This window comes from Diabrotica virgifera, chromosome 10 (assembly GCF_917563875.1).
Source record: "Diabrotica virgifera virgifera chromosome 10, PGI_DIABVI_V3a".
NCBI classification, from domain to species: Eukaryota; Metazoa; Arthropoda; class Insecta; order Coleoptera; family Chrysomelidae; genus Diabrotica; species Diabrotica virgifera.
The window spans coordinates 52,067,916-52,087,350 of record NC_065452.1 but is presented as its reverse complement, the minus strand read 5'-3'; the positions used below and the strand labels follow the sequence as shown (position 1 = coordinate 52,087,350).

General features: G+C 35.3%; 1 protein-coding gene across 1 annotated transcript in view; it reads right to left on the bottom strand.

The window, feature by feature from the left end:
- The window catches only part of LOC126893024 (membrane-associated tyrosine- and threonine-specific cdc2-inhibitory kinase-like), a 54,320-nt gene that overhangs the window by 15,773 nt on the left and 19,112 nt on the right, over nt 1-19,435 (bottom strand). The window contains exons 2-3 of the mRNA XM_050662964.1: nt 10,754-10,844; nt 3,082-3,566 (exon numbers count right to left, since the gene is read on the bottom strand). Coding sequence (XP_050518921.1) covers nt 3,082-3,566; nt 10,754-10,844 — 576 coding nt within the window. The remainder of the gene's footprint in view (nt 1-3,081; nt 3,567-10,753; nt 10,845-19,435) is intronic.

The window sequence follows — 19,435 nt, the reverse complement described above, 5'->3', positions numbered from 1 at the left end:
CGCAGTCAGTAAAAACTCTTAAAACACTTCAAAAACCCCATGGATGCCCGAACAAATAAAATCCGTAATGGTTTTCTTTAAATTTGATTTGAAGAAGAAGTACTACCAGGAAAACAAAAATGTGAATAGTGCAAATCAAAATATCCAGTATTAGAAATGAGAAAATTTACGGATATAAAGTTTTATTTGAAAAACTATTAGAGCCGCAATAAGCGACTAATAAATAATAATGACAATAAATTAATAACATAGATTTTATGCAAATTGTTTGCAAATAACTGACAAAGTTAAAAAAACAAGAATTTGTTCTGTAATTTATTAGTTTTTTATTGTCCCAAAAATGTCGGGCATAATTCAAGTATTAAGTCATGGTGTGTCAAGTGTGGTATTTATGACATCTCAAGGTACATGTGGCATCTGATGCCACAAGTAATGTTATCATAGTTTTCCCTGTAGTTTTTTTTAGAAGGAGGGTATAACAAAATTAGAAATATATTACTGATCCACACCTAATTAGAATCAACCTAACGTACGTAGACTTGATGATGCCACTTTGCAGTCTGAAGCACAGATGCCACAACAAATGCGGCGCCGTGTATGTGTGTGTGTGTGTGTGTGTGTGTGTGTGTGTGTGTGTGTGTGTGTGTGTGTGTGTGTGTGTGTGTGTGTGTGTGTGTGTGTGTGTGTGTGTGTGTGTGTGTGTGTGTGTGTGTGTGTGTGTGTGTGTGTGTGTGTGTGTGTGTGTGTGTGTGTGTGTGTGTGTGTGTGTGTGTGTGTGTGTGTGTGTGTGTGTGTGTGTGTGTGTGTGTGTGTGTGTGTGTGTGTGTGTGTGTGTGTGTGTGTGTGTGTGTGTGTGTGTGTGTGTGTGTGTGTGTGTGTGTGTGTGTGTGTGTGTGTGTGTGTGTGTGTGTGTGTGTGTGTGTGTGTGTGTGTGTGTGTGTGTGTGTGTGTGTGTGTGTGTGTGTGTGTGTGTGTGTGTGTGTGTGTGTGTGTGTGTGTGTGTGTGTGTGTGTGTGTGTGTGTGTGTGTGTGTGTGTGTGTGTGTGTGTGTGTGTGTGTGTGTGTGTGTGTGTGTGTGTGTGTGTGTGTGTGTGTGTGTGTGTGTGTGTGTGTGTGTGTGTGTGTGTGTGTGTGTGTGTGTGTGTGTGTGTGTGTGTGTGTGTGTGTGTGTGTGTGTGTGTGTGTGTGTGTGTGTGTGTGTGTGTGTGTGTGTGTGTGTGTGTGTGTGTGTGTGTGTGTGTGTGTGTGTGTGTGTGTGTGTGTGTGTGTGTGTGTGTGTGTGTGTGTGTGTGTGTGTGTGTGTGTGTGTGTGTGTGTGTGTGTGTGTGTGTGTGTGTGTGTGTGTGTGTGTGTGTGTGTGTGTGTGTGTGTGTGTGTGTGTGTGTGTGTGTGTGTGTGTGTGTGTGTGTGTGTGTGTGTGTGTGTGTGTGTGTGTGTGTGTGTGTGTGTGTGTGTGTGTGTGTGTGTGTGTGTGTGTGTGTGTGTGTGTGTGTGTGTGTGTGTGTGTGTGTGTGTGTGTGTGTGTGTGTGTGTGTGTGTGTGTGTGTGTGTGTGTGTGTGTGTGTGTGTGTGTGTGTGTGTGTGTGTGTGTGTGTGTGTGTGTGTGTGTGTGTGTGTGTGTGTGTGTGTGTGTGTGTGTGTGTGTGTGTGTGTGTGTGTGTGTGTGTGTGTGTGTGTGTGTGTGTGTGTGTGTGTGTGTGTGTGTGTGTGTGTGTGTGTGTGTGTGTGTGTGTGTGTGTGTGTGTGTGTGTGTGTGTGTGTGTGTGTGTGTGTGTGTGTGTGTGTGTGTGTGTGTGTGTGTGTGTGTGTGTGTGTGTGTGTGTGTGTGTGTGTGTGTGTGTGTGTGTGTGTGTGTGTGTGTGTGTGTGTGTGTGTGTGTGTGTGTGTGTGTGTGTGTGTGTGTGTGTGTGTGTGTGTGTGTGTGTGTGTGTGTGTGTGTGTGTGTGTGTGTGTGTGTGTGTGTGTGTGTGTGTGTGTGTGTGTGTGTGTGTGTGTGTGTGTGTGTGTGTGTGTGTGTGTGTGTGTGTGTGTGTGTGTGTGTGTGTGTGTGTGTGTGTGTGTGTGTGTGTGTGTGTGTGTGTGTGTGTGTAAATCGTCCGCGTATTGAATAATTTGTATGTCATCGCTCATCAAATCATGCAAGTCTGCAGTGTATAAGTTAAACAAAAGGGGACTTAAAATAGAGCCTTGTGGAAGCCCGTTGTAAAGTACTCTTGGACCATGTAAAACGTTATGACTATCTCGCAAAAATATTTTTCTATTAGCAAACAAATTTAAAATATTTATAGAGACTCTTTTATTGATACCAAACGTTACCATTTTTGAATATAATATTTCCAAATCTACCACATCATAAGCCCCTTTAAGGTCCACAAAAAGACACAACATGTAATTATTTTTTCATAGACACAATTGAGCATCTGTAACTAAATGGGAGATTGCATCAATTGTACCTATACCTCTACGAAATCCATACTGATTTTTTGGTAAAATTGATCTGTTTTCGACAAAATCTTCGAGTCTAAATTTTATAAGCCTTTCGAAAGTTTTTGTAATACACGATAACAATGAAATAGGTCGGTAGGACGAAGGTAAGTCAGGTGGTTTCTTAGGTTTCGCTAGAAGACACACAATTATATTTTTAAGGCTATCTGAATACTTTTGTTTCAACCACCAATCATTAAAAATTTCTAATAGAAAAAGTTTAGAAAAAAACGAAAATTACAAGAAAACATCTCGAAAACGATCGAAAATTATCTCGAAAACGATCAACTTTAGAGAAAAATTACAAGAGACCTTTTTTGTTCAGAATGGTCCAAAAAACCTAAAAAATATTTCTTGGTCGAAAATATTGATACTTGCAATTTAAAAAAAAATTGTTTAAACAAATCCTGACTACTTTATGATTATGCAAAAAAATCTCATGGAAATATTTTTTCCAACGAACCGGCGTTTTCGCCCTGTCTACATCATCATACGTGGAAAAGAAAAGTAATATAAGAAAAATAAAATATGTTAGATAAAATCTAAGGGAAGGGAGCAGCACGGGTTAAAGGAAGTAAATTTTTTTCGCAGACTTACCTCGTTCATGTCAAGGATATTTCCAAAATCTGATAATTTGAACACCTTTCCATGAATTAGTATGTTATCGTCCTTGACGTCCAAGTGTATAATACCCTTGTCCGCCAAGTACTTCAGGGCAACACATATGTCATGAATGCAATCAAAATACACTAGCTCTGACACGTTTCTTGTGAGATTGATGTAGTTGGCTAGACTCATTTGTGAGAGTTGCATTAGGATATACACGTGTTCCTCCTCCCACGCCATCATGTACTTCACAATATGGGGGTGACACCCCACTTTTTCAAAATGTTTGATCTCGGCATACTTCGCCGCGTCCTCACGTGCCTTGATCTTTTTTATAGCATATTTTCTGTTGTCAAAGTTGTGCGTACCTTTAAATACTTGCCCAAATCCCCCTTCCCCTAACATAACAAGGGAAGAAAAGATTTGGTCAAGGTACGTTTCGTCCTTCGACTCATCATAATTTGGGTCCAGGGTGACTAAAATCAATAAAATATTCAATTAATTTTAAACCAGCAAGCATTTCCTTCTTGTAAACATGCCTTTATAGGTGCCGTCATTTGGGAAGGTACTTATTTGCATATTATGGCGCACCTAAAAATGGTCTAAGAACCGACTTTAAAGTTGGTGATTGGTTAGTGACATTGAAATTTTGCTACTGAGTATTGAAATTATTGAGCTTATTAAATGCATTGACGAAGAAACACTGCATATACTTTTAGATCTATTGAACAAGGTATATACAACAGGAGTAATAGGGATTGAATGCTCCCAGTATAGAACAATTTCCTTAATAAGCTATAAACTTAAGATGTTCCCCAAAATAATACACGGAAGACTGTACAAAAAAAATAGAAGAAGATATAGATGACACCCAGTTTGGATTCAGAGAAGGACTAGGAACGAGAGAGGCTCTGTTCGCTTTTAACTTCTTCTTGCAGTACCGTCTCCTATCGGAGGTTGGTTACCATCACAGCAATCTTAACTTTGTTGGCTGCAGCTCTGAACAACTGTATTGAACTGCACCCATACCACTCCCTTAAATTTCGCAACCAGGAAATCCTCCTACATCCCACATTTCTCTTTCCCGAGATTTTTCCTTGGATTATGAGTCTTAGCAGAGAGTACTTTTCTCTTCTCATTATGTGTCCTAGATATTCCAGTTTTTCGTTTGTATGGTTTTTATGACTTCGCATTCCTTCCCCATCTTCAGTAAAACATCTTGATTTGTTACTCTTTCTGTCCATGGTATTTTCCACATTTTTCTGTAACACCACATCTCGAACGCCTCAATGTTTTGATGTTTATCTTTTTCAGTGTCGAAGCTTCCAAACCGTACAGCAGAACGGAGAAAACATAGCACCTTAACATTCTCGTTCTTAAGTTTATATACCTCGTCCAATTTACTTACCGTTGCACGTCATCCGCGCCATAGCCTGTGACACGATACCAACACGAAATATTTAGGCGGTGGGTGTGTTCTTTTTTAGAATCAAAATGATTCTAAAGGGGAACACACCTACAGCCTAGATATTTCGTGTTGGTATCGTGTCACAGGCTATGGCGCGGATGACGTGCAACGGTAAGTAAATTGGACGAGGTATATGTATGTCCCGGCCGCATAGGAACTTTTTCATTTTGACAAACGATTGTCTCGCTATCTCTATTCGCCTCTTGATTTCTCTTGTCTGGTCATTAGTAAGTATCAGTGAAGCAAACCCCTAAATATTTGTAGGACGTAACTCTTTCAACTGGCTCATTATTTATGGTTAAATTCACATTGGTGTATAGCTTCTTCGTTACAATCATGAATTTAGTCTTTTTGATGTTCAATTTTAGACCATACTTATTGGTATGAGTGTTTATGTTTTCCATCAAATACTGTAAATTTGCTAGGTTATCTGTTACTATTAACGTATGAGCGGCCGTGGAGTAACGGCATAAACGCTGGCCTCATACGCCAGTAGACGTGGGTTCGAGCCCTGCCAAAGACAAACCATTTTCATTTCCAATAATGACACGAGCCGTCTCACCATGCCTCGGAGAGCACGTAAAGCCGTCGGTCCCCCTGGGCTAGTGTACATCGGCACTAGTTACTTAAAATAGGGTTAAATATGTAAATGGCGCCGGAACTATCCGAAAGGATCTCCCCGGCAAAAATGCCATACGATATTATTATTACAGCGTGTCATCAGCGTATCGTATATTGTTAATTAACTCTCCGTTAATGTTCATACCAATGTTTTGCTCTAGGAACGCTTCCTGACATATTGTTTCGCTATATATATTGAATAGTAGTGGAGAAAGCACACAACTCTGACGCACACCTCGACGAATTTCAATTTCTTCGGTTAACTCATTATCAACCTTGATTTTTGCTGTTTGTCCCAGTACAACCTGGATATGATGTTAATGTCGCGACTGTCGATGTTTTTGCTTCTTTGGATTTACAGCTTTTGGTGTCTGACTTTATCGAAGGCCTTCTCAAAATCTTTGAAACCTACATAGAGGTCTTGGTTTACATCCAAACATCTTTGCATTAACACACTCAGACCAAATAAAGCTTCCCGTGTTCCCAGTCCACTTCTGAATCCAAACTGTGTGGCGCTTATGTCCTCTTCTAGTTTATTAAATATTCTTTTGTGAATTATTTTTAACAATACTTTTAGTGTGTGGCTCATCAACGTTTTTAACGTTCTCACATAAAGACGACTAGATATGACTCACAATCTCTATATCTGCTTTATAGATTCTCAAGAGGCTTTTGATAGGGTACGACATCAGAAACATGTAAAACTTTTAAAAGTAAAGAATGTGGACAGTAGAGATATACGAGTTATTGTCAATCTGTACTGGAATTAAAAAGCAAAGGTTAAAATCGAAAATGTCGAAACGGAAACCATAGAAATCAAAGCAGGGTTGCGTGTTGTCTCCGTTGTTATTCAATATGTACAGCGAAGCTATTTTTAAGGAAGCAATATCAGAAGCAGAACATTGTATATCAATAAACGGAAAAATCTTGCACAACATAAGATTCGCAGACGACACCGCTATTTTTGCAGACAGTCTAGAAGCACTGCAACGATTAGTGAATAGATTACATTAAGTCAGTATAAAATATGGACTACAAATGAACGTTAAGAAAACCAAATTCATGATTATTTCTAAGCAACATACAGTAGGAAGGCTAGATATCGAGGGAAAACAAGTAGAAAGAGTGAATAACTACAAATATCAGGGAACCTGGGTAACAGAAAACAACGACCAAGGTAGAGAAATCAGGACATGCATCGAAATTGCAAGAAAAGCATTTAAAAAATTCCTCTATAAGAGACCTTCCTCTGGAGGTGAGAATAAGAGCCTTAAGATGTTACGTGTTCTCAACTTTGTTGTATGGAATGAAAAGCTGGACACTAAAAGTGGACAGCATAAAAAGTTGGAAGCATTTGAGATGTGGTGCTATAGAAGAATTTTGAAAATACCATGGATCCGACGAGTTACGAATGCAGAAGTATTAAGAAGGCTACAAAAGAATTGTGAGGTGATAAAAAACATCAACATTAGATAACTAGAGAAAGCTGGAATATTTGGGCCACATTACTAGAGGTAATGAGACATTAAGGCTCATAATGAAGAGCAACATAAAGGGGAAAAGATCCATAGGTAGAAGAAGAATTTCCTGTCTGAGAAACTTAAGAGAGTGGTATAGTTGCAGCTCATAGATCTTTTCAGAGCAGCCGTCAATAAGATACGGATAGCTGTGATGATAGCCAAACTCCGATATAAAGGAGAAGGAACTACAAGAAGAAGAAGATTGAAATTATTTAATGGTAAGGCGTCGCTTAGGAAGAAACTTCAAATTTTGACTTCTATACAAGCGCAATAATGTGCAAATTAGTGCCTTCTCAAATAACGGGACCTCTATTAAACTTAAAAACATAATACGGACGAAAATTACTTAACTTTAAAAAACTTAGATCTAAATCAAGATATCTTATGAAAAAAAGCAAAAATGTATGTACTTGGAAAAATTAGGTATCATACGTAAATTTATCAACTCCCTGATATGTTCTTCTTATTAAGAGCCTAGGCGCAAAATTTCAGACCAATGCTTTTTAAATGCATTCATTTTTTTTTCGAACCCTGAGAAATATAATTAGTATTTTTAAAAAATTGAAACGCAGAATGAAAGATTATTATTATTACCGAAAGCAGAAAGTCCCTGAAAACTTCTATACTTAATGTTTGTTTTAATAAATTACCGGTGTAAAAAAGAAGAGAAAATTGAGTGTGATTTTTAATTTCAAATATCTCATTCAAAAGAAACTTTTTGTTTATTCTAATTGACATTCGGTCCTATGTAATAATGTAATTTTGCATTGGGCATTGGAGTGAGGTGGGGTGATCCCTGTATAACTCGGGTCAAAACACCTCGCCCCAATGACTTGTTACACCCGAATGTACTCCTTCGAGAGGGTGAACAAATCCCACAAGTCGGGTTAAATCAAATTGCTTGCTTGCGTCCGAGGTAACTACATTGTCTTTTCAGGTGAGATGTTAGATAGTCAGGATTATATTATTGTTTTTAGCAGCATTACGCTGCTATGATATCTTTGTACGTCCTAGACCTCTCATACCCTCTATCTTTCCTTCGAGTACCGGTTCTTCTTACTTTTACATAGTTAAAAAATTTCCTATCCTGGAAGTTCGCTTTTCTTAATACTTTCTCATTTCTGACTCTGTCCGTATATTAGACTCTGTCCGTATAAGATAGGAGTGAGGTTACAATAATTACCATCAAACTGAAAATTGGCAGAATTGTTCAAAATACCATCATAAATGAAATCTCAAAAGTCCTCATAAATCCGACCCAAGCTAAAAAATTTACGCGGGGTCAAAGGTCACCAACTATGGTTTTTAGCGATTTTCAGCGAAACGATGTTTTATCATAAAATGAGTTCTAACAAAAAATGTAGATTAGATAATTATCTATAAAAAATATCTTAATACTTTTTTTCGTAAGAGTCACCGTTTTTGAGATACAACGATTCAAAGAGTTGAAAGAGTTCTAATCGTCATAATAAATATGTATTAGTACACCACGTATATGTATACATCACTGAAGTTGTAATACAAGTAAACATAATATTCTATCGGTCAACTTAACTTATATTACACATAATAATATAAAATATTATAAATATGATAATGCTTTTACTATACAGCTTGCGGTCTACCGAGGGATGCTGTATTATATTACAGTGCCAACAAAAAAATCTTTACAAAGTGAATGTAACGCGAAAATAATAAGAATTATTATTTCAATTTTACGGCTTATTCCAAACAAAAGTAGTAAATTGATATGACAAAGTATTCACTTATAATAATTCTTCTTACTTATGCATCTTATTCAATTTGTTAAGATGGGTTTTGTCGGAATAAACACGTTCTATCGGTACGTCGGCTAATCTAATCGCCCTATCTATTCTTTTCTCAGAAGGGTGTGAACATAATAATAAAATCCAACTTTCTAGGCAAAATGTTTATTGCTAAGTACTAATAAACATTTCAATATACAATAAACTTTATGCAAATTTAGTTTGTTTACTATTATGCAAATAATACCGTTATCTTCCTGGGTGGCGAAATCCTTCAGGTAGATGACACTCTCGAGTTATTAATTAGTCTTGAGTCTAGTACTAGTCCGGAGTGAAAATACGTGTTAAACTTAATATATTACTTGAATGTGCCGAAATTTAAAAAAAACTAATTCAACTCCACAAGAAGTTATTTCCAACAGAATTAGCTTTCTTCTCTCCATGTATGTATGAGCCTAAAAAAACTTCGTGCTTAGATATGTTTCGATATGCATGTTTCTTTAAAAATACTCCAAATAAAAAACAAGTGTAGTTATCTTGTCTTTCTCCAACCTCAGCGGCTGCTCATCAACATCTTTTCGGGTATATTACCAAGTTCAAGTGTGGCTTGGTTATCAGCTAAATCCAAAAGACTGGGGATGGAAATTAGTCGACAGTTCATTAGAAACAATTCAAACTTTACTCCCACCTGCGCCGGAAAAACTCCTGAACACAATTTTTTGCAACTGTAAAAAGGGATGTAGCGCTAAAAATGTGGTTGCAAAAAGTTTGGACTGTTTTGTTCGGTAGCATGCACTAATTGTCAAAACCGGTCGTGCCCCAATGTTGAATCACCAACAATTGAGGATTCATTTGATTCTATCGAGGAGCCATGCGATGTGTCATTATTGGGGTATTTTACTTGCACCCAGGATGGACAAGAAGAAGAAGAACAAAAAGAAAAAGAAGAACAGCTAGAAGGTGAAGAAGCAGAAGAAGAACAAGGAGAAGAGGAAGCAGAAGTATTAGAAAATTATAAACCACTTGGATAAATTTCCCTTTTTTTTTAATTTATACCGCTTTTTATAACTTTTATCATTTTTAACCCTTGCCAATATCAATTATTATTCAATAGCTTCAAATTAAACAGAATTATAACAGATCCGTAGTACTAGTGAAACCACGTTAAAAAAACTAAGTAAGTACACTACCTCAAAGGTGGTGTGGAAACGTATGCGCATATCATGACGATTACAACTTTTTGAATCGTTGTAACTCAAAAACGGTGGCTCTTGGGAAAAAAAGTAATAAGACATTTTTTATAGATAATTATCTAATCTATATTTTTTTTAGCATTAATTTTATGATAAAACTTACCGTTTCGCTGAAAATCGCTAAAAACTATATTTTGTGACCTTTGACCCCGCGTAAATTTTTTAGCTCAGGTCGGATTTATGAGGACTTTTTAGATTTCATTTATGATGGTATTTTGAACAATCCTGCCAATTTTCAGCTTGATGGTAATTTTTGTAACCTCGGATGTGTAAGTTGACCGGAGTATATGATATTCTAAGCATTCGACGAAGGCACCATATTTCAAAGACTTGAAGTTTGTTAATGGAGCTGACTTTTAACGTCCATGGTTCCATTCCGTACAAAAGAACAGGCCAAACGTAATACTTTGGCATCCTGTATCTCAGGTTGAAATCCAACTTGCGATTAGTCAGAAATTTACGAAGCCTCAAAAAAGCATTTCTGACGTGTTCTACTCTGCTCTTTATTTCAGTCTCAGCGTCCCAACGCTTGTTCAGCAGACAACCCAAGTTTTCTCACAATATTGAAATGGAGGAAAAGTCACTTTTTTGCAAATGTTAATAAAAAACCATAACACAGTAAAAATTTCGATACCCGTGAGATGATAGACCTTTTCTATTGACTTCCCCTAGATTAGTGATGGGCAAAGTACGGTCCACGGGCCAACTCCGGCCCACAAAAGTATTTATTCCGACCCGCCAAGGGTCCATCGATATGGATAGTAATGTACATACTATAGCTTTAAGACAAAATACATTTTTTCTATAATTCTGTCCCTCCTATAGAGTTTGTTAAACTTTGTGGCCCCCAATTAAAAAAGTTTGCCCCCCACTGCCCTAGATGTTCCAGTTGAAAAATAGAGGGCAGTAATTTTTTTGATTTTTATGTTTCGTTTTCTTAGGTATAAGTAAATAAGATTTAAATAAATTAAAATTAATTTTAAAGTCAAAAATCAATCAACAGTAGAATATCTGAATCAAGATATATGAACTTACCAGGTATATTTACATAAGCAGGCTTGGCTTTTGTAGGTTTTTGCAAACCTACAGACTCCATTTGATATGACAATGCATCCCAAAGAGGATCCTAAAATCCAACAATAACAATAGAATTAATAATTTTCAAAAACAACCAAAATATAAAATCGTTGTTAAATAGATATCTTGCTTTAGAGCAAATTTTGGAGCTTAACTAGAGCTTTAATATTTGTGGACTATGAAAAGGACGTTGACATCGAAATCAACAAAAAATGTTGGAAGCCTTGACAGAATGCCTAATTGACTATCTTTAAAGGGGGTAGTTTGTTGTTTTTGCGAAACGTAACTCTTCCTGTACGTTTTTGCAAAAAAGTCCTTAAGGCAGGCCGCACATCAAAGAAACATGAAGCGTAAAACATGAAACATAAAATGTGAAACACGTTTCATGAAAATAAAACAATGCTAAACAAATAGAAGTCCGCATACCAATGAAACGAGTGTGATTCATGCGTGTGAAACATTTTTATCTTCCGAAGGCGCACACCAAAGAAACATGAAACGTGAAACTCGTTTCATGGAAATAAAAAACTGCTAAACAAATAGACGTCCGCATATCTATGAAACGAGTGTGATTCATGCCCATGAAACATTATATCTTCTTGAAACGTGTTTCATGAAATAGGACGTGTTCTATTTTTCGATATCAGTTTCATTGTTTTAACTAATCAATTACATGCGTAAAATGAATGCCGACCAAGAATTTAATATTGTATTGGATTCTGTGATGGAGTAGAACGAAGACTTGTACAATAATTATAACCTGAAGTGGTACTCGAATAGACAATAACAAGAAATCGTTTTTTATACCAGGACCCACAATAAAACAATGTAAATGTTTGAATACTCATTCTATAAAATGATTGAAATTTAGCAAGATGATTATTTAACTTGTTTGCAACCAAATATTATGTACTATGGTTATGATTTTTGGACAGTAATAAAAGAGTTGCCACAACAGCAACGACCTTATTTACTACACAACCTTACCTTACCTTACCTTAAACAGCATTATTTACTATACAAATTTTATTTTTGTTTCTTTGATCAGTATATTAGTGTAGGAAACAGAGATTAAACTTCGCAAACTCGACACAAGTCTGGTATTTTTTTTCTGGTATATCAAGCGGTGCTTATTATGAGACTAACTTTTTTTAAAAGATTTGGCCCGGAATACCCATTTTCATTCCTTTAAAGGGGGTAGAGAAAAATCCTACTCCATCAATAGGGTATTTATAAATACATTTATATATTATTGTTATTGCAACATCCCTGCGGAAACTACCCCTATCCCTGAAAATAAGTTTGGCGATCATGCTTTTACGATTTTCTCATTACCTATATATTTTTTTGAAACAACGCTTATACAGAATTAAAGACCACTATTTCCTCTACAAATAAGGTCCTATGAATTTTTTCGTAAAGCAACCGTTACGGCACAGTAACGCCACAGTTTGCGCCGCAAACTTCAGAAATGCTTTGGCGGGCTCCAGTTTTTTTTTTTTTTCGTCACCTATTCATTTTATTAATAATATACTTATGACAAATAAAAGAACACACTATCTGCTACATATTCTGACCTATATATTTAACTTTTTTGCACCTTAAAGCCACAGTGGTGGTCCAGAGTCAATTTTTGCATATTTTCTTTATTCATTTTCCTTTTTTTTTGGGTGGTTTCGGGGAAATATGGGGGTGAATTATACAAATTTGTGAATAATACTTGTACATGAGTAATCGCTGAAAGTTTTTTTACGCTAGCATAAGCGGTTCAGATGGTATATATAAAAAGGGGCTTTTTAAAATTTAACACCTTGTAATTAAAAAATGAACAATTGCCCTTAAATGAAACCTATACCAAAAAATCAATCATTTATTTGTCAATAAATGCCGCTGGGTTACTTTTTGATTCCCATTACGGTTAGGGAAAAATATTTTTTTTTTAAAAACATCTTTTTTAAAAACTTGTCAACTTGGGGGCGCCACCTCAGCTAAACTGTGTGTGATAGATATATGCTGTCGCAGAATAAATTGTAGGAAATATAGTCCTCTTCATATTTCTATTGAGGAATTTTTTTGCAATGACTTACAGGAAGGGCTACGTTTCGCAAAAACGACAAACTACCCCCTTTTAACGGATGAAAATGGGTGTTCCGGGGCGAAATCTTTTAAGAAAAAGTTAGTCTCATTAAAAGCACCCCTTGATATACTGAAAAAAAAATATGACCGGACTTATTTGCAAAGTTCAATCATTGTTTCCTACACTATATAACATGAAACTGTTTCGTTCTTCACAATATATTTGTTTCATGTTGCACGTTTCTTTGATATTAGGAATTAAAGAGCGGCGCCGACAGCAACGACCACGTCACTATCCATTGCCGACTATACAAATTTTATTTTTGTTTTATCGATTAGCTTATCACATGAAACGGTTACTTTTTTTACAATTTATTTGTTTCCTGTTTCACGTTTCATGTTTCTTTAATGTGCGGCCTGTCTAAGGCAAGCCGCACACCAAAGAAACATGAAACGTAAAACATGAAACATGAAACGTAAAACACGTTTCATGAAAATAAATCACAGGTAAACAAATCTTGAAGTCCGCCTACCAATGAAACGAGTGTGATTCATGCTCATAAAATATTTTTATTTTCGGGGAGTTTCATAAATGGTCGTACGTCTATTTGTTTAGCAGTGTTTTATTTCCATGAAACGTGATTTACGTTTCATGTTTCTTTGATGTGAGGCCTGCCTTAAGAAACGTTAAACATGAAACAAATAAATTGAGAAGAACGAAACTATTTGATGTTATATAGTGTAGGAAACAGAGGTTGAACTTCGCAAACTCGACACAAGTCCGGTTTTATTTTTTTTTAGCATATCAAGGGGTGCTTTTAATGAGACTAACTTTTTCTTAAAATATTTCGCCCCGGAACACCCATTTTCATCCCTTTAAAGGGGGGCGTTTGTGGTTTTGGCGAGACGTAGCCATTCCTGTACGTTATTGCAAAATATTCCTTAATAGAAATATAAAGAGGACTATATTTTCTACAATTTATTTTGCGACAGCATATAGGTATCTATCACACACCGTTTAGCGGAGGTGGCGCCCCAAAGTTAACAAGTTTTTAAAAAAAGATGATTTAAAAAATGATTTTTCCCTAACCGTAATGGTAGGTCTGGATCCCGCGTATGAAAAAAAATGATTAATAGCAAGCTGAAAATTTGTTAATAGCTTAAGAATGTCTAGTCGGACAAACTTTGATATATGGGAACACTGGAACAGGGGAAGTTTTAATTGTGGAACAGGTTAAAAATTTAGAACGGTCAGACCACGAAAACGTCACATGTATTTTGTCCGACAGAACTTCCAATTGATTTGTTACCCTTTCATTAAACTCTCATGCAAAAATCAGACTGCTGTTTATCACCTGTCATAATTCCTGTCATTTGACATGTTCTACGTATTCCACTCATTATATTGCCCATTTGGTGATAAATAGCAGCCTGATTTTTACATGAGAGTTTAATGAAAGGGTAACAAATCAATTGGAAGTTCTGTCGGACAAAATACATGCGACGTTTTCGTGGTCTGACTGTTACAAATTTTTAACTTGTTCCACAATTAAAACTTCCCCTGTTCCAGTGTTCCCATATATCAAAGTTTGTCCGACTAGACACCCTTAAGCTATTAACAAATTTTCAGCTTGCTATTAATCAACTTTTTTTTCATACGCGGGATCCAGACCTATGGGAATCAAGAAGCAACCCAGCGGCAATTAATCAAAAATAAATGTCTGATTTTTTGGTATAGGTTTCATTTAAGAGCAATTGTCCATTTTTTAATTACAGGGTGTTAAATTTAAAAAGTCCCTTTTTATACCATCTGAACCGCTTATGCTAGCGTAAAAAACTTTCAGCGATTACCCATGTACAAGTGTTATTTACAAAGGGCCTAGCCGGGTAAGATGGTGAAAAGTGCCCTTAACTCGATTTAAATTCCATATAGGCCACTTTTTAGAACATATAGAGGAACTCACTTTCTGAAATTTTTAGCCCCCTAGGTGGTCACGTGACCCCCCTAGGGCCTAATTAGGCTTTTTATGTTTTTATTTTTTATCCCACCCGCATAAAGAGCTAGCCAAAAACTTTATTTAAAAAAGTTGTAAGTTTCAAAAAGATCTATAAGAAATTTTTTGTTATTTTTTGGCGGGAAATTCGAATTTTTAGAACAATTTTAAACTTTTAAATAACTCTGAAAAAAAGAACTAAGACACTCGTTTTTACGAAAATCAATTATAACGTGTATTTTTGCACAATCTTTCACCCTGAATTTTTTCAGATTTTTAAAATTGGTGAAACGTACCGTTAAAAATAAAAAACCGCATTTTTTCGGTTTTTTTTTTGATACAATTTTATACATATTTTTCAAAAAAGGTTACACCGTCACTAGAATAGGTAAAAAATTAAAAAATAATTGGGGTTTGCTTTATAAAATTTTTTTGTAACGCCATCCATTTTCAAGATACAGGGCGTTGAAGAAAACAAAATTTTACACATTTTTTACTATTTTGCTGAAACTACTGGCAACATTGTAATAAAACTTGGCGGGTTTTAAGAGGTAGTTATTGTGCATGTTTTGACATACAATTAAGGATTTGATATTCATCATTGGCGCGCACAGGGGTAATGGTCTGAACTTTTTAAAGAATAAAGATAGTACGTCACTGACATATTTCAAATTAACAATCGTTTTTTAATTCCTTGTTCAATTTGTGACAAAAAATCTATCTTATTTTTTCATACGACGCGCCATTTTTTTTTTCAAAAAATAAAAGATCTTAATCCTTACAAAGCATTCGAACTTCTAGTAGTTTCTACATCTACATACATAAACTCGTACATCCATTATAAAAATTAATTCGAATACTTTGGAAGCGTTAAGATATTTTATTTTTTGCAACAAAACGGCGCGTCGTATGAAAAAATGGGAAGATAGATTTTTTGTCACAAATGGAACGAGGAATTCAAAAATGATTGTTAATTTGAAATATGTCAGTGGCGTACCATCTTTTTTTCTTTAAAAAGTTCAGACCATTACCATAATTGTATGTCAAAAAATGCACAATAACTACCTCTTAAAACCTGCCAAATTTTATTGCAATGTTGCTAGTAGTTTCGGCAAAATAGTAAAAAATGTGTAAAATTTTGTTTTCTTCAACGGCCTGTATCTTGAAAATGGATGGCGTTACAAAAAAATTTTATTAAGCAAACCCAAATTATTTCTCATTTTTTTACCTATTCTAGTGACGGTGTTACCTTTTTTGAAAAAAATGTATAAAATTGTATCAAAAAACGAAAAAAAACCGAAAAAATGCGGTTTTTATTTTTAAATGTACGTTTCACCAATTTTAAAAATTTGAAAAAGTTCAGGGTGAAAGATTGTGCAAAAATACACATTATAATTGATTTTCGTAAAAACGAGTGTCTTAGTTTTTTTTTCAAAGTTATTTAAAAGTTTAAAATTGTTCTAAAAATTCGAATTTCCCGCCAAAAATTTTAAAAAAAATTTTTCATATAGATCTTTTTGAAACTTACAACTTTTTTAAATAAAGTTTTTGGTTAGCTCTATAAATAAAAGCATAAAAAGCCTAATTAAGCTCTAGGGGGGTCACGTGACCACCTAGGGGGCTAAAAATTTCAGAAAGTGAGTTCCTCTATATGTGCTAAAAGTGACCTATATGGAATTTAAATTGAGTTGGGGGCACTTTTCACCATCTTACCCGGCTAGGCCCTTTGTATAATTCAGCACCATATTTTCCCCGAAACCACCCCAAAAAAATGGAAAATGAATAAAGAAAATATGCAAAAATTGACTTCGGACCACCACTGTGGCTTTGGGGTGCAAAGAAAATAAAATATGTATAGGTCATAATATGTAGCAGACAGTGTGTTCTTTTATTTGTTATAAGTATGTTATTACTAAAATGAATAGGTGACGAAAAAAAACAAAAACTGGAGCCCGCCAAAGCATTTCTGAGGTTTGCGGCGCCACTATGCTGAAACGGTTGCTTATACGAAAAAAAAGGCATAGGACCTTATTTGTAGAGCAAATAGGGGTCTTTAAATCTGATAAGCGTCATTTCAAAAAATATATAGGTAATGAAAAAATCGTAAAAACATGCTCGCCAAACTTATTTTCAGGGATAGGGGTAGTTTCCGCAGGAATGTTGCAATAACCATAATATATATTTATAAAAAACCCTACTGATGGAGTAGGATTTTTCCCTACCTCCTTTAAAGGAATGAAAATGGGTGTTCTGGGGCAAATATTTTAAGAAAATGTTAGTTTCATAATAAGCACCCCTTGATATACCAGAAAAAAAAGTAAAATCTGACTTGTGTCGAGTTTGCGAAGTTTAACCTCTGTTTCCTACACTAATATATCTAATAATCAAAGAAACAAAATAAAATGTGTATAGTAGATAATAGAAAGTGATGATGACGAGGCCGTTGCTGCTGTGGAAACTCTTTTATTACTGTCCAAAAATCATAACCATAGTACATAATATTAAGTTGCAAACGTATTAAATTATCATCTTGCTAAATTTCATATTCAAATATTTACATTGTTTTATTGTGGGTCCTGGTTTAAAAAAAAAACGATATTTTCTTGTTATTGTCTAATCGAGTACCACTCCAGGTTATAATTATGTACAACTCTTCTTTCTGCTCAACCACAGAAACCAATGCAATATTAAATTCTTGGTCAACATTCATTTTACGCACGTAATTAATTATTCAAAACAATGAAACTGATATCGAAAAATAGAACACGTCCTATTTCATGAAACACGTTTCAAGAAGATAAAAATGTTTCAGGGCATGAATCACACTCGTTTCATAGATATGCGGACGTCTATTTGTTTAGCAGTGTTTTATTTCCATGAATCGTATTTCACGTTTCATGTTTCTTTGGTGTGCGCCTTCGGAAGATAAAAATGTTTCACACGCATGAATCACACTCGTTTCATTGGTATGCGGACTTCTCTTTGTTTAGCAGTGTTTTATTTTCATGAAACTTGTTTCATGAAACTGTCAAACTAGTTTGAAAGAAATTGAAAAATAATTTATTTAGTAGATATACTTTTTTGTCGAGATAGACATGTTAGTTGCCAATTAAGATAAGAAAATTAATAATACAATGAGTGCCACATAAAAGTCAAAATTTTCAATATGTTTTAATTTAAAACTTTTAAATGTAGATATTTATTTTTTTCGAATCCTGAGAAAACTAGTAAGTATTTTTGAAAAAGTTAAACGCAGAATGAAAGATTGCGTTATTACCGAGGACCGAAAGTCTCTTGGAATAAATAAAAAGTTTCTGTTGAATGAAATATTTGCAATTAATAACTACACTAAATTTTCCTTTTTATGTTCACCCCTGTAACTTATTAAAATAAACATTATAGATAGGGATGGACACAAGCTCGAGCTTAGCTCGGCTCGGCTCGAGGCTCGGCTCGTTTGACGAGCCGAGCTTCGAGCTCAAGCCTGTTTGTTTCTTGCGAGCCGAGCTTCGAGCCGAGCCAAATTTTTTTCGAGCCGAGCCGAGCTGAATTGGAAACGAGCCGAGCTTTCCTTAACGAGCTTGTCAATATTTTAGCTAATACTCTAATATTTTTTCTATTTATTTTTGATACCACTGATACTTTTGTTTGAGAATAAGTAATTTAGACGACAAATATGTATTTGCAATATACAGTGTGTCCGTAATGTATTAAATAAATGGGATATTTCCTAAACTAAAAGTCTTTTGAAAAAAATCTAAAACACGTCGATTTTTAATTTTAATGATCTACATTTTACAACCAAATTTAATTACACAGAGTGATACACATAAAGGTGATGGTGATGACGCCATCGGATTTTTTGTAAATATAACAGCTTCATACACAATACCTGCAAAAGGTAAATATGTGGGCTAACAATTATCGGACCCTACTTTTCAAAGGTAATTGAAACGAGTCGCATAACATCAGTCTTTAACGGGGTATCTCGCACCTACTTTAATTTATTTATTTCCCAGTAGAATTAATCCTGGAGGTTTTGATGAAAGTTTATGGTTTCAACAGGATATTGCGCCTCCGCATTATGCTGTAGATGTTCCAAGGTACGTAGACGAAATTTTTCCGAACAGGTGGATTGGAAGACGTGGGAGTGTGAAAATTTAAGATAAAGTCATGTATCAATTACTGGATTACTTTCAAATTCTTAGATTAACCTTCGGAGTACGAAGACTGGGTCAAGCGTGACCCGAAATTCACTTATTTCTTAATATTTTATGAAATAATTTTTTTACAAATCCGATTGATCGTAAGTTCTCCTTATTTGTTTCAGTCTATTTTTTCGTATATAATTCGTGAACATGCAAATTACAGTTTTTCCTCTACGTAACATCTATGATGCCGGGTCAGTCCTGACCCGGTCTTCGGATTTCGAAAAATATTTTTAATATGTTTGTAGGTACACGTAAATCGCAGCAGTCTCTGTTTACGGGTATACGTATTCAAATATATGGCCGGAGCGAATTTACCTATGCCCGTTTTCTGTAAGGTATTAAAATCTGGCCGCCGGAGC